General features: G+C 53.0%; 1 protein-coding gene across 5 annotated transcripts in view; it reads left to right on the plus strand.

The window, feature by feature from the left end:
- Positions 1-13,074, plus strand: part of Plekha5 (pleckstrin homology domain containing A5) — a 95,154-nt gene extending 82,080 nt beyond the window's left edge. For 2 of the 5 annotated variants that reach the window (XM_042671597.1, XM_042671599.1), the window contains 10 exons: positions 1,026-1,140; positions 2,721-2,767; positions 5,721-5,841; positions 6,768-6,886; positions 8,283-8,492; positions 9,565-9,705; positions 10,680-10,804; positions 11,066-11,211; positions 12,055-12,153; positions 12,672-13,074. In XM_042671597.1, the coding sequence (XP_042527531.1) occupies positions 1,026-1,140; positions 2,721-2,767; positions 5,721-5,841; positions 6,768-6,886; positions 8,283-8,492; positions 9,565-9,705; positions 10,680-10,804; positions 11,066-11,211; positions 12,055-12,146 (1,116 nt within the window). In that variant the 3' untranslated portion in view covers positions 12,147-12,153; positions 12,672-13,074. Of the gene's footprint in view, positions 1-1,025; positions 1,141-2,720; positions 2,768-3,835; positions 4,025-5,720; positions 5,842-6,767; positions 6,887-8,282; positions 8,493-9,564; positions 9,706-10,679; positions 10,805-11,065; positions 11,212-12,054; positions 12,154-12,671 lie in introns of all 5 variants that reach the window. The other 3 variants (XM_042671598.1, XM_042671600.1, XM_042671601.1) reach the window with 2 other exon arrangements.
- The last annotated feature ends 1,661 nt before the right edge of the window (positions 13,075-14,735 follow it).

The following is a 14,735-nucleotide window of genomic DNA, read 5'->3' on the forward strand; positions in this document are numbered from 1 at the left end:
TCAACAGTACTGGGACTTGAACTCATGACTTTACATTGACTGTGCAGGTGGCGTTCTGCATGCACCACTGGCCTAGTGCCTTTTGAAGGGGAGGCTGTCTTTTTCCTAGACCAGCCAAGACCACCATCCTCCTATTTATGTGTCCCGCTACGGCTGTGCACCACCACGCCCAGCTCTTTCAGTTCAGATGGGGTCTCTTGAACTTTTTTGCCTGGACTGGCCCAGATCTTTTATTCTTCTCTTTCTTTTTTTTTTGCCAGTTGTGGGGTTTGAACTCAGAGCCTGGGCGCTGTCCCTGAGCTTCTTTGGCTCAAAGCTAGCATTGTACCACGTGAGCCACAGCACCACTTCTGGCTTTTTCTGTGTATGTGGTACTGAGGAATCGAACCCAGGGCTTCGTGCATGCTAGGCGAGCACTGTACCACTGAGCCACCTGCCCAGCCTGGGCCTGGAATCAGGGTGCTCTTAATAGCTGGGTAACAAGTGTGCTCCGTCAGTACACAGCTTCATATTTAGTCCCTTCAAATTAGTCTCAATTTCTTAAGCTCGTGAAGAACACTAGGTAAAACTCTGCAAAAATGGAAAACAGGCCAGGCGCTGGTGGCTCATGCCTATCATTCCTAGCAGCTAAGGAGGCTGAGATCTGAGGATCGCAGTTCAAAGCCCAGGCAGGAAAGTCCCTGAGACTTCTCCCCAGTGAACCACCAGAAAAGCAGAAATGGCGCTGTGGCTCAAAGTGGTAGGGCACTGGCCTTGAATCAAAGCTTAGGGACAGCGCCCAGGCCCTGAGTTCAAACCTGACAAAAGAAAGAAAAAAAAAAATGAAGACTGGTCTATTTGAGTCTGAAAAGTTCCATCTTTTTCTCTCTTTGCCACTGAAAATGTCACCCTACAGAATCCCGTAGGATCATGCTAAATAGGACACAAGCTCTCTGCACTGCTGTTCTTATGTTCCAACATCTGCCTAGCAGAATTTCTCACGCGGACCCCCCCCCCCCCCCCCGTGGTCTGTCCATTTCCTCCAGCAGACGGAGTCGGCCGGAATTCAGCGCGCACAGGTCCAGAAGGAAATGTGGAGGATCCAAGACGTAATGGAAGGCCTCAGCAAACACAAGCAGCAGAGAGGCTCCTGGGAACCGGGTGCGTAAGGGGGGCCGAGCCGGCTCCCTCTAGCCGGAAGGACTCTGCTCATTGACGTTCATGTCATGTAAGTGAGCTGAGGAGGTTAGTGCACACCTGTAATCCCGGCGGCGGAGGTAGGAGGATCCACAAGTTCAAGGCCATCCCAGCCTACACATCCAGACCCTGCTTCAGGCAAACCTAGGAGAAGCATGTTGGCTAGATGCAGAAAGGAAGTAATAGACAGGAAGTAATGAAGAGACTTCTGGTCAGCAGCCATACCTGGGTATGGACCAGGGAGGGCTTTTGTCTTCCACCTACTTCCTTCTGCCTTGGTGTGGAGTGTATGAAGTATGGCAGTCTAATTCTCTTCTTTTTTTGGTCAGTGGTGAGCCTTGAACCCAGGGCCTGGGCACTGTCCCTGAACTTCTCTCTACTCAAGGCTAGCGTTCTACCACGTTGAGCCACAGCTCCACTTCCGGTTTTCTGGTGGTTCATTGGAGATAAGTCTCCTAGAAAGTTGGGCGCTAGTGGCTCACGCCTATAATCCTAGATACTGGAGGCTAGGAAAGTTCATGAGACTCTTGACTCCTACTACTCAGAAAAAAGCTGGGAGTGACGCTGTGGCTCAAGTGGAAGAGCACCAGCCTTGAGCAAAGAAGCTCAGGGACAGTGCCCCAGGACCAGCCAAAAACAAAACAAAAAGAACCTGTCATGGACTTTGATGCCTAGACCGGCTTTGAACCACAGTATTCAGATCTCAGCCTCCTGTAGCTGGGATTACAGGCATGAGCCACCAGCGCCCAGCTTTTTATTTTCTATTGAGTAATTTGAACTCCCTTTTCAGACTGGTTGAATTTTAGAAGTAGGCTTTGTCCCTTCAGGTCGTGTGTGTGTGTGTGTGTGTGTGTGTGTGTTTGCATTTGCTAGTCCTGGGGCTTGAACTCTGGCACAGGACACTGTCCGAGAACTTCTTTTGCTCAAGGCTAGCACTGTACCATTTGAGCCACAGCACCACTTCTGGCTTTTTCTGTGTATATGGTACTGTGGAATCAGCCCAGGGCTTCATGCATGCTAGGCGAGTACTCTACCACTGCGCCACCTTGCCAGACCCTGGTCCATTTTCAAAGCTAGGTATACAACCTAAACAACATGATGTTGCTTAGGAGGAGGAGGCCTACTACTAGCAGAAGAAAGTGGTAGACTACAAAAAAAACAAACAAAAAAAAGGGTCTGGGCATGTGGCAAAGGAAAAAAAGGAAAGAATGGACTACCAATCATTATTTCCTACAGCTCACATCCCAGTACCATGAAAAAAAAAGAAATGATTCTTTCTGTAGGTAGAGAGAGATGTGTTTAGCTGAGCGTTGGAAGCTGAGATCTGAGGATCCGTGGTTCAAAGCCAGGCTGGGCAGGAAAGTCTGTGAGACTCTTATTTCCAGCTAACCACCAAAAAGCCAGAAGTGGCGCTGTGGCTGAAGTGGTAGAGTGCTAAGCCTTGAGCAGAAGAACAGGGCACAGGCTCTGAGTTCAAGCTCCATTCATGGGGGAAAACTGTGTTTACTGTGAGTAGTTACAGGGTCTTAATTTTTTTCTCATAGGTGTGACAGGGTCAAAGCCCTTCTCCACAGTTAAGTACAGGAGTGAGGTGAGTCTCATTGGTTTCATAACTGGAACGGTCGCCTAAAGTGTTTAACCTGTGAAATGAGAAGGAATTTAAGTCTGTTGTATAACTGGAGCGGTCGCCTAAAGCATTTCACCTGTGAAATGAGAAGGGATTTAAGTCTGTTTACGTAACACAATTTCTTTTTAATATAGTGAAATCGTTTTGGTGTTGGGATTTTATTGGTTCAGGAATTGGGTGTGTCTAACATGAGTCTTTCTTCAAAAGAAAAGAAAAAAAATCACTGCTTTTTGTGTGTATTGAAATTAACTCTGTCATGCTTTTTCTGAGTGCTCTGCATACTTAGAATGCATACTTTTCATCGGTAAAGTTTGTAGGATGCTTGATAGATGTGTTGCTTCTCTGTTACGGGTGATGTAGAGAAATGATCGCTGTAAAGAGATACTGTCAACCCAAACACGAGGTCCTTACGCTCGACTGATGCAGAAACCTAAGAGAAAGGGGTTTTTTAATAAAGGGGGAGGCTTGAACTCCGTGCCTGGGTGCTGCCCCTCAGCTCCAGGCTGGTGCTCTACCATTGAGCCACAGCGCCACTTTCAGTTTTCTGGTGGTTTATTGGAGATCAGAGTCTCATGGACTTTCCTGCCCAGGCTGGCTTTGAACCACGATCATGAGCCACCAGCATGGGGCAAGATTCTTTTTTTTTTCTTCTTCTTTTAAGGTGAAACTTGGTCATTTCACACAGTGGAGCTGCAGTGGGAAAGCTAACGTACTACCGCTGACTTACTAAAGCTAACTTACTATCGCTAACTGACTAAAGCTAACTTACTACCGCGGCAAGCTCAACCCAGAAGTGGCCGTGCGGGGAAACCCAATAGCTGGCTCTTCTGACCTTTTCTTCTTCTTCTTTTTTTTTTTTTTAAGGGTGTGGGGTGGGAGGGCCAAAGTTCCTATTCTTCCCCCCACCCCGAGTTCTGGCTTGGCAGTGTCCCTTTCAACGTGTGAATGTGAATTTACTGTACCGTTGCAAAGACTTTAGCGATGCTGACTTCACTGTGCCTGTCTAAACAAGGTGACTTCTACAATCCTTAGGAAGAGGAGAGCGCCCCCCCTCGGCCTCCACTTCCTCGGTCTTATGACTTTACCGAGCATCCTCCCATCCCCCCCCCTCTGTGCAGTGATAGCCGCTCCTTGCTCTGTTATAGCAGGGACCTAGCGCATCTGCCTGAGGACAAGAGGCTGCCTCAAGCTCAAGGACATCCAAGAAATGGACCTCACTGCGTAAGTGGCCCCAGCAGCCACCGGGTCCCGCCCCCTCGCCCTTTCTGGAAAGTTCCTTCGTTTGCATACTCAAGCTTTTTTTTTTTTTTTTTTTTCCTTGCTTTTTTTTTTTTTTTTTTTTTTCCTCCCCATTGTGTTTTTTCTGGTCACCCTACTTGTTGTAGCCGGAGCGCTGTCATTTCCATAGAAGATCATCATCATTCGTTGCTGGGTTTTGGTTTGGTTTTTCCCGTCTGCTGTTTTAGCCTGCTCGTATTTATCATGGTTTTTCTCACTGGAATGATTGTGTGGTAGCGCTTTTGTTCTTGCTTTGAGTCTTTCCTTTTGGAACATGCTGGCCGGGCACACACTGATAGAGCCCCCGTTGTCAAGGCCCTGTTTAGGATATAAAAGCATAGAGGTGAACTAAGAAAGGTCAATAACCAGAACGCCAGAACCAGTTCTCTTACCCAGAGTTCAAATCGTAGCCAGGTCTAGGCTGGTGGCTCCTGCCTGTCCTCCCAGCTGGCTCAGGAGGCTGAGATTGGAGGATCGTGGTTGGAGGCCAGCCCAGGCAGGAAAGTCGGTGAGACTCTGATCTCCAGTGAACCACCAGAAAACCGGACGTGGCGCTTGTAGAGCCTAGGCCCAGAGTTCAGGCCTCAGTACTGGTGACCACCCCCACCCCGCCCCAAAAGAAATGGTGCTCACTAACAAGAACTCAGCGCTTCGGGGGACTTTCCTTCACACCCCGTCTCACAGTGAAAACTTACTGGATTACAAAATGACTTTTAGGCCTTGGTGATCCTGAGAAGAATGTGACCTCTATCTGTGGCTCATGCCTGTAATTCCTGCCCGCAGGCAGAGGCTCACCGTTGGTTCAAGCCCACCCCGGAGAATCCATCCCCTTTGAGCTAGGCAAAAAAATAAAGCCAGACTGGAGGCATGGCTCTGGGGGGTAGAGCACCCGCCATGAACAAGGCCATGAGTTCAAACCTCAGTACTGCCCCCCAAAATTCATTTACGGTAACCTTGAAGACTTCAGAGGTAGCTACCAGAGGCCCAAATCCCAGCACAAAAGAACAACAGAACACAGGAGTATTCTTAATTGTAAAACAAAAAGTTTCACCACTTAAACATTTTTGCAGCCAAGCATATTGGCACACGCCTGTAATCCCAGCACTAGGAAGGCTGAGGCGAGAGTCTTGGAAGTTTTGGGTGTGGGGAGGTGCACGTCAGTGTGTGGATTTTTTTGTTTGTTTTGTCGGCCCTGGGTCTTGAACTCAGGGCCTGGGCGCTATCCCTGAGCTCTCTCACTCAAGGCTGGCGCTCTACCGCTTGAGCCCCAGCTCCAGTTCCGGTTTTCTGGTGGTTCATGGTAGATAAGAGTCTCACGATCTTTTCTGCCCCAGGCTGGCTTTGAACCGTGATCCTCAGATCTCAGCCCCCTGGGTAGCTGGGATGACAGGCGGGAGCCACTGATGCCCAGCAAAACAGGTTAAAACGAGTTAAGGTTTTGTTTTGTTTCTTTCTGCTTATTCATCATGCGCATATCCATTGTGTGGTTTCCAGTGCTGCAGTGTTTCCCGGGAATTTCATGTAAATGTTGCCGATTAGACACCAAGACCTGGTAGAAGCTAGCCAGGGTTTCACCAGCGAGTTTGCCACGCAGCCCGAGCCTTGTGGGGTTTGATCATGGCTGCTCTTTCCTTCCCAGGGTCCCGATTATAGGCTATACAAGAGTGAGCCTGAGTTAACCACAGTGGCAGAGGTTGATGAGTCTAATGGCGAAGAAAAATCTGAGCCTGTGTCAGAGGCCGAAACCGCAGCCATCAAAGGTCAGCCCCCCCAAGACCCCATCATCCCTTTTCCTGTTTTGTGTTTTTTATAGTGTGTGTGTGTGTGTGTGTGTGTGTGTGTGTGTGTGTGTGTGTGTGTGTGTGTGTGTGTGTGTGTGTGTGTGTGTGATTGTTGGTCAGTTGTGGGGCCCTCTACCACTTGAGCCACAGCGCCACCTAGTGGTTCATTGGAGATAAAGAGTCTCACGATCTTTTCTGCCCTGCCTGACTTTGAACCGTGATCCTCAGATCTCAGCCTCCTGCGTAGCTAGGATAATAGTCAGTGGGTTTTGCCTGTTTTGAGTTAGAATTCTACCATGTAGCCTGAGCTGGGTACAGCTGACAGCTCCTGAGTGCTGGAATTACAGGCATGCACCACCGTGCAGGGAATAGGGGAATTTGAACTCTGGGCACTGTCCCTGAGCTTCTTTTGATCAAGGCTAGCCCTCTACCACTTGAGCCACAGCTGCACTTCTGGCTTTTTCTGTGTCTGTGGTACTGAGGAATCGAACCCAGGGCTTCATGCATGCTAGGCGAGTGCTCCACCACTGAGCCACCTGCCCAGCCCCACATATGTGAACTCTGGAAACAAGAATATGAGGAAAATCTGCAACTTAATTTTTTAACAGGCCCTGGTGGCTCACGCCTGTAATCCCAGCTACTCAGAAAGCTGAGATCTGAGGATCACAGGTAAAAGCCAGCCATGAGACTCTCCAATGAACCAGCAAAAAGCAGAAGTGGAGCTGTGGCTCAGGTGGTAGAGCACCAGCCTTAAGCAACACAGCCGAGGGAAGAGTACCAGGCCCTGAGTTCAAGCCCCAGGACTGCCGGGCACGTGCGCGTGCGCTCACACACACACACACACACACACACACACAGCTTTGTCCTTGATAACAGGGCTTCATGGAAGTCTGCTTTCCTTCCAGGGCCGCACTTTCCTGTGGGGATCGTCCCCCCCAGAACCAAGTCCCCGACACCCGAGTCTTCCACAATTGCTTCGTACGTGACCTTGAGGAAAACCAAGAAGGTGCTGGACCTCAGCACGGTACTGGACTAGAAATGAGCGTTCTCGAAGTTCCCCAGGCCAGCCTGCTGGCTTCCCTATCTCCCTCCACCGCCTCTAGTGACTCACCCAGTTCTTTCTTTCTTCTAAGAAAGATGCGGTCATCTTCCAATTACGTTTAGACAGTGAACACCTTAGGACCACTCCTAAAGGTTCTATAATCGAGGCATCCGTCTGTGGGCCACGTCTGTGGACCCGTGTGGGGTCTTTCCTTGGATGGCTGCCCTGGAGGCTGAGAGAAATCCCTTGAAGAGTCAGGCACCTGTGGCTCCCGCCTGTATCCCAGCGACTCAGGAGGCTGAGATCTGAGGATCACAGTTCAAAGCCAGCCAAGGCAGGAAGGTCCGTGAGACTGTACCTCCAATTGACTAGTCAAAAGACCAGGAGTGCTGCTGAGGCCCAAGCACTAACCTTGAGCACAAAGAGGCTCAGGGACAGCGCCCCGGCCCTGAGTTCAAGCCCCAGGACTGGCAAAAATTAAAATGATAAAAGCCCCTCCAGAGTGTGAGGCCGTCAGTTCAAGTACACTGTGCCAGGGCCGGGCGCTCACGCCTGTAACCCCAGTCATTCGGGAGGCTGAACTCTGAGGATCACGATTTGAAGCCAGCTGGGGACAGGAGAGTCTGAGAGACTCTTTATCTCTCCAGTGAAGCAGCAAAAAGCCAGGGTTGAAGGTGCAGAGTAGGTGGTAGAGCGCCGGCCTTGGAAGACATGCGGGTCCCCGATGGAAGTCGCAGCCACTGGGCACAGGCCTTGTCACAAGGCGAACAGGGAAGGGCAGGCGTGGCGCCCCTGGAGGAGGGAGGGCCAGAACCGGAAGCCACGGAGGATTGGCCAGCGGGGGCGGGGCCCGAGTGGCCGTGTGCCAGCCGGAGCAGGAAGGCCAGGCCGGCGTGGGTCACAGGAAGCAGGGCAGGGGGTGCTGCGGGCGGCTCTGCCCGTGACTCATTCCTGCACTGTGAGTCATGGCTCCTTCCCACCATCTCCGTGAAGCCCCAGAGAGCTTCCGCCAGCTGCGCAGCCCCGCTGCCCGCCCTCCCCAGCTCCTCTGCCCTGCTGCTGCTCTGCCCAGCCATCCTGGGGCTTGAACTCACGGCCTGGGCGCCGTCCCTCAGCTCTTCCACTCCAGGCTGGCGCTCTCCCGCGTGAGCCACAGCTCCATCTACAGTTTTCTGGTGGTTCACTGGAGATGAGAGTCTCACTGACTTTCCTGCCCAGGCTGGCCTCCAACCCCGATCCTCAGAGCTCAGCCTCCTCCTGAGTTTTGAAAGCGAAGCATAGGAGCTCACCTTGCCGCGTTTCTCCAACGCTGCGTCCCCCCAAGCGACTCCGTGTTGAGTGCTCACCCGGCTTCACACCTCTCCTTGTCGTTTTCAAGGAGCGACCGCGAAGCGCCGTGGAGCAGCTCTGCCTGGCAGAAAGTTCTCGGCCCCGGATGACGGTGGAGGAGCAGATGGAGCGGATCCGCCGGCATCAGCAGGCCTGCCTGCGGGAGAGGAAGAAAGGGTGGAATGTTCTGGGCGCTTCCGACCCGTCCCCCTTACACAGCCCCTCCAGCTTGAGGGAAAACCCCTTCAGGATGGTGCAGGTACGTTAGTGGCCTGGAATTTTCTGTCTGAAGGCTCACGTGACTTGGATTTTACAATCGCAGAGCAGCGCTTTGGTCCTTTGAAAAGGGCTACACTGGGGACGAGATGGTCTCACAGACTTTCCTGCCCAGGCTGGCTTTGAACCACGATCCTCTGGATCTCAGCTTCCTGAGTAGCTGGGATGACAGGCGTGAGCCACTGGCGCCCGGCTTTGCTTTGTATTTTTAAGACAGCTCACTAAACTTCCATGGCCTTGAGAAGCAGAGAGGCAGAGTTCTCGGTGGAGATGCCTGCACCGGGCCTGATCTTCCTGCTGCACAAACACCAAGAAAAAACGAGATGCCAGGCGCACTCCTGTCATCCCAGCTACTCAGGAGTCTGAGATCAAGGATGACAGTTCAAAGCCAGCCTGGGCAGAGAGTCTGTGAGATTCTTATTTCCAAAGAACTACCAAAAAAACAATGCTGGGCTGGGCAGGTGGCTCAGTGGTAGAGCTCTTGCCTTGCATGCCTGAGGCCCTGGGTTGGATTCCTCAGCACCACATAAGCAGAAAAAGCCGGAAGTGGTGCTGTGGCTCACGTGGTAGAGCGCCGGCTTTGAGCAAAAGCAGCTCAGGGACAGCGCCCAGGCCCTGAGTTCAAGGCCCAGGACTGGCACCATTAAGCAAAGTACCAAGATAGCCTACAGTTCCCTCCCAATGAAATGTGCGTGTGTCCTGACTCAGTGTGACCCGAATGGCAGAGATCAGAATGAAGGCCGAGGCCCGCCGTCTGTGGCGCTCCGCTTCGCCTCACAAGAGTCTCAGTGCCGTGACTTCCGGTTTGTTCTCGGTCCCTTCTAGACAGGAACAGAAATGGCCCTTGTTTGTCCGTCGTGTCCTCCGGGCCGTCTTTTAGCACGCAGCGGTCCGCCCTGGGTGGATCCCATCTGTAATGGCATGAGCCACACGCACACATCAGCGCCCCATCCTTCCCTGCCCAGCTACTTGGCCGGGCGCTGTAGTGCACTCCTGTAATCCAGCACTCCCAGCACCCAGAGGAGTCACGGGGGGAATGCTCTGTGTCCCCGCAGCCTCGGAGGAGGGACGACGGCGTGAAGGAGCCGGACGCCGTCAGTACGGAAAGCGACGGGAAGCCACCCCGTGAATCCCCCACGGAAGACGCTCTTCCCGTCATCACCACTGAGCCCCAAAGTCCAGACTCCGGCAAGGAGGTAGCGTGAGATCCCACCAGAGAAACGCCGCAGAGCGTGGCTTCAGTCAGAGGCCGGGGCCTCCACCACAGAAAAACACAGTGAGCCGGGTGCACGGCTCCCACCCGTCATCCCAGCTGCTCGGGAGGCTGAGAGCTGACGATCGCAGTTCAAAGCCAGCCCGGGCAGGAAAGTCCATGAGACTCTGATCTCCAATGAACCACCAGAAAACCAGAAGTGCTATGTGGCTCAGAGTGGAAGAGCACCAGCCTTGAGCAAAAAAAGCCAAGAGACAGCGCCCAGACACTGAGTTCAAACCCCAGGATCTGTGCTCACACACACGGCACTGGCTGTGTGGCTCAGTGGTAGAGTGCTCGCCTAGCATGCATGAAGCCCTGGGTTCGATTCCTCAGTACCACACACACCGAAAAAGCCAGAAGTGGTGCTATGGCTCAAGTGGTACAGTGCTCGCCTTGAGCAAAAGAAGCTTAGGATCAGCACCTAGGCCCTGAGTTCAAACCCAGGACCAGCAAAACAAGAAGAAAATGCAGAGTATAATCAAAGTTAGAATAAAGCATTGCCAATTCAATGACAGGATTGCTACTAGAATTCTAGGATGAGCTGATAGGAAATGTTAATAATGATTTCAATATACTCCAATCTAGAATTTTTTTAGCCACTAAATATTTGGTGCATGATTTGAAGTCACTTGGTACGGATGTTTTTGTTGTGTCTTTATTTTGGGGGTGTTTGGTTTTTGTCGACCATTTTGAGCCCCAGCTCCACTTGCAGTTTTCTGGTGGTTCATTGGCAATCAGAGTCTCACAGACTTTCCCGCCCGGGCTGGCTTTGAACCTCGATCCTCAGATCTCAGCCTCCCGAGCAGCTGGGATGACAGGCGGGAGCTATCAGTACCTGGCTATTTGAAACATTTAGATTGCCTGGTATTCAGGTGGTAAGAACACACTAGAAACCATGTGTCTCTTCCTTCGTAGTTGAAGAGAACGGAGAATGTTCTGTATGGTGTGCTTTTCGCCCCTGAGCCGAAAGGGTTAAACTCTGAGGAATCGGGGGACAAGGAAAGGAGCGAGGAATCCGACCCTGTTGGAGTGACATGCAGGTAACTCAGAGCAGGAGGAGCTGTGTAACCGGCCCCTCTGTACATCCCCTTTATAATAAGAACTCGGCGCCCAGGCCCTGAGTTCAAGCCCCACCACCGCCACCACTACCCCGAATACAGTGGGTTTGACACCAATAACCCTAGCACGGGGGAGGCTGAGCGGGGAGGAGGGGACTAGGGAGGCCCGCACTGGATGATCCCATCTCAAGAAAAGTGGAGGCCCTTGTCCAGCATGCGTAAACAGCGCACCGTTTCCCACAGCCCCGGAGACGACGGGCGGATCACGAACCACGAAGCACTAGACAGCCCTGAAGAAGACTCCAAAAGCAGTGCTCCTGACCAGGAAGAGCCTGCGGCTTCCCGTGAGCCCACTCCCGAGGCCTCGAGAGAGAGTCAGACGCCCGCCGGTAGGTCTTGGGTGCCAGAGCTCCTCCCTCTGGCAAGAGTGGAGGTTCAAATCTTGGTACTGGCACAAGAAAACAAAAAAGCAGCAGCAGAGCCAGGTGCCAGTGGCTCCCGCCTGTCATCCCAGCGACTCAGGAGGCTGAGATCTGAGGATCACGGTTCAAGGCCAGCCCAGGGCAGGAAAGTCTGTGAGACTGATCTCCCATGAATCACCAGAAAACCAGAAGTGGCGCTGTGGCTCAAGTGGTAGAGCACCAGCCTGGAGTGAAAGAGCTCAGGGACAGCGCCCAGGCCCCGAGTTCAAGCCCCAGGACTGACAAAAAAATAAGCAGAAGGTGTTCCGTGCTGTTCTATCTCCCCTTCTCCCCTCCTCTCTCTCTCCCTCTCCCCCTCTCCCCCTCCCATTCCCTCCTCTCCTCCAATCTCTGTGCCCACCCCCCTTTCCCCATGATTTTTGCCTCTTCACAGCTTATTTACTATCTTTTAAAAAAAAAAACCTCATTAATGTAATTTGGTTGTGGTTTATGTGGTGCTGAGGAATCGAACTCAGAGCCTCATGCACGCCAGGCAAGCGCTCTACCACTGAGCCACCTGCCCAGCTTACCATTGTTACCATCATCAGCGTCATCATTCTTCTTGGTCTTTTCTGTTTCGGGACCGGGAATCGAACCCAGGACCTCACACTTGCTAGGCAAGTGCTTTGCCACCAAGCTGCGGCCCGGCCCTCGCCGGCCCTTTGGCCGTGGTTTCCTTTACGGTTTGCAGTGGCCTCCGCCGCCCGCCGCCCGCCCCGCCTCTTCCTGTTCATCCTCACGCCCCACCCCACCGTGTGTTCTGTGTTCCAGTGCCAAGTCTGACCCCATCTCCCGAGCCCTCGTCACCAGAGCCACCCCTGCAGACAGAGCTCCCCGAAGGGTCACACTTCATGTGCGTGTAGACCCCAGGTAAGGCCTGCCGGGACTCATTGTTGGCGCTACAGGAGGAGAGCAGCGGGAGGAGGGGGGCAGGGGGGCAGGGAGGGCAGGTGTCTGAAGCAGGGATAGCACGGCGGCTACCTTAGATCCATCCCATCCGCCCAGGACAGTGCAGCTGGGCTCGCCTCGCGCCTCTGGCTCCCGCCTGTCATCCCAGCTACTCAGGAGGCTGAGATCTGAGGATCACGGTTCGAGGCCAGCCCGGGCAGGGAAGTCCATGAGACTCATCTCCAGTGAACCACCAGAAAACCAGCACTGGCGCTGTGGCTCAAGGGGTTGAGCACCAGCCTTGAGCGAAAGAGCTCAGGGACAGCGCCCAGGCCCTGAGTTCAAGTCCCACAATTGACCAAAAAAAAAAAGCAGTTTGTGAAAACTGCATGTTGATCCACGCCCCCCCCCCCCCCCGCACCCCGTTATCTGTTGGATCTCTAGCAGGACTGGAGACTGGGCGGGAGGTCAGGACACCCCCCCCCCCCATTGTTTTTCAGCCACCCCACCCCGACCGCCATGACAAGACGTGTACAGAACGCCTTCACTCTCTGAAACTCACCGAGCGACACCCGATCATTCCTGGGGAAAAAACCGTCTCCAAACAGCTTTAAGCACCCACCGGTCCCTCTGTAGCCCCCCCCCAGCTTGCACCCCACCTGCCAAGCCCCGCCCCCTCCATCCTGGGGTCTCTACCGCTCAGCCCTTTGGCTTCTCCTTACATAGCGTTAGTTATTATTTCCAAGGACCTGGGTCCCCCCCGTCCCCCCATCTCTTCAGGACTGCTTTGGCTCCCACTTGATTTGTAACAGCCGTGGACTGGTCCCTCCGCAATGCCACCTCATTCATGCCCGTGAGGTGTGCCCCCATTTCCCACCATCACCGCCACCCCCCCCCCCACCCGCCCTCCCTCCTCCCTCCACGCCACCCCCCCCCCTCCTCCGCCATGAGTGCTCAGGCCCCTAACTTCTTCCCCGTCCCCTCGGAGAAACTCCCAAGTTCGATCCCCCCGCAGGACCCCCCACCCCCCCGGGGCCGACAGACTTGGACAGCAATAAGCCAGAAATCCCTCCAGTCCTGTACTTAGTCTGTGTACAAATGTAATTATCTTCATCGTGTACATACAGCGAGCGCCTGCCCTGTGCAAAAGGCCGCTTCCAGAAAGATCCTTCCACGCCAATGTTCATATCGCATTCCTTTTTTATCATGTTAAATAAATGTTGATGTTCTTAAGTGGCGCGCCAGGTCGGCAGTTTCCTTGGCTGCTTGTTGGGTTCTTAGCCACAGAAAGTGGAAAATTGGGGCTGGAAAATGGAAAATTGGGACTGGGAGTGTGGCTCAAGTGGTAGAGCGTCATGAGCAAAAGAAGCTCAGGGACAGCGCCCAGGCCCTGAGTTCAAGGACCCACAATTGGCACCAAAATAAATAGCCGGGGGCCAGTGGCTCACACCTGTCATCCCAGCTTCTCGGGAGTTTGAGATCTGAGGATTGGGGTTCAAAGCCAGCCCAGGGCAGAAAAATCCCCATGAGACTTTGAGCTCCAATGAGCCACTCAGAACCAGAAAGTGGCGCTGTGGCTCAAGTGGTAGAGTGCCAGCCTGGAGTGCAAAGAGACTCAGACACGGGGTGCAAGCCCCAAGTTCAAGCCCCACAGCCAACGAATGAATGAATGAATGAATGAGTGAGTGAGAAGGGTCTCCCTGCAGGAGGCCTGGGGTTCCCTCTCCCAGCACCAATAAAAATAAGAAAGGAAAAAAAAATCAGAGAAAAGAATAGACTTTGAGGGTCTTAGAGACGTTCATAAAGGAGGTGTCTGTCAGCCTGGCCCTGTGACTGGCTGAGCGCCTTTCCCAGAACTGCTGGCCCTAATCCTATTACACTCAACAAGAGAATGAGGAACACCATAAAATCGTGGTCTGTCTCCTCCCCCCCCCCCCCCCAGCTTCCCAGTGTTGATCAGTAGGCCCCACGATTGATTTGCGATTCGGGTCGCCTGCCTAGCCCCCAACCCACACACTTCAGTAGCAGATTCCTGCACACACACACACACACACACACACACACACACACACACACACACACACACACACACACACACACGGGATGCCTGCCAAAGAGGATTTAGCCAGTTGCTGCGCACAGATGTGTAAGAATTCCACCCACCCCCTTCCCCCCAAAAGAACACCCAGATGCAAACGTACCTGCTCCCAACCGAAGAGAAAGATCAAGAATGGGGAGAGAGTTGAGCTCAACTCCAGGCCCTTCCTGCCTCCAAATATCCATGTGGGCAGCTAGACCAAGCAGGTGGCTCCCGCCTGTAATCCCAGCCACCTGATCAGGAGACAGAGCTCTGAAATTCTCATGTCCCAGTTAATGACTAAAAAGGCTGGAAGTGGTGCCTTGAGCAGAAAAAAAAAATGTTTAGGGACACAGGCCAGGCCCTGAGTTCAAGCCCCAAGATTGGCACCTAAGTAAATAAATAAAAGGAATCTTTCAAATGACAAGTAAGTCTGCATGCGTTGTACACATAGGGCTGAGTTCATATTACACATCAGCAAACAGTA

This window comes from Dipodomys spectabilis, unplaced genomic scaffold, assembly GCF_019054845.1.
Source record: "Dipodomys spectabilis isolate Male_0828 unplaced genomic scaffold, ASM1905484v1 ptg000647l, whole genome shotgun sequence".
Lineage (NCBI taxonomy): Eukaryota > Metazoa > Chordata > Mammalia > Rodentia > Heteromyidae > Dipodomys > Dipodomys spectabilis.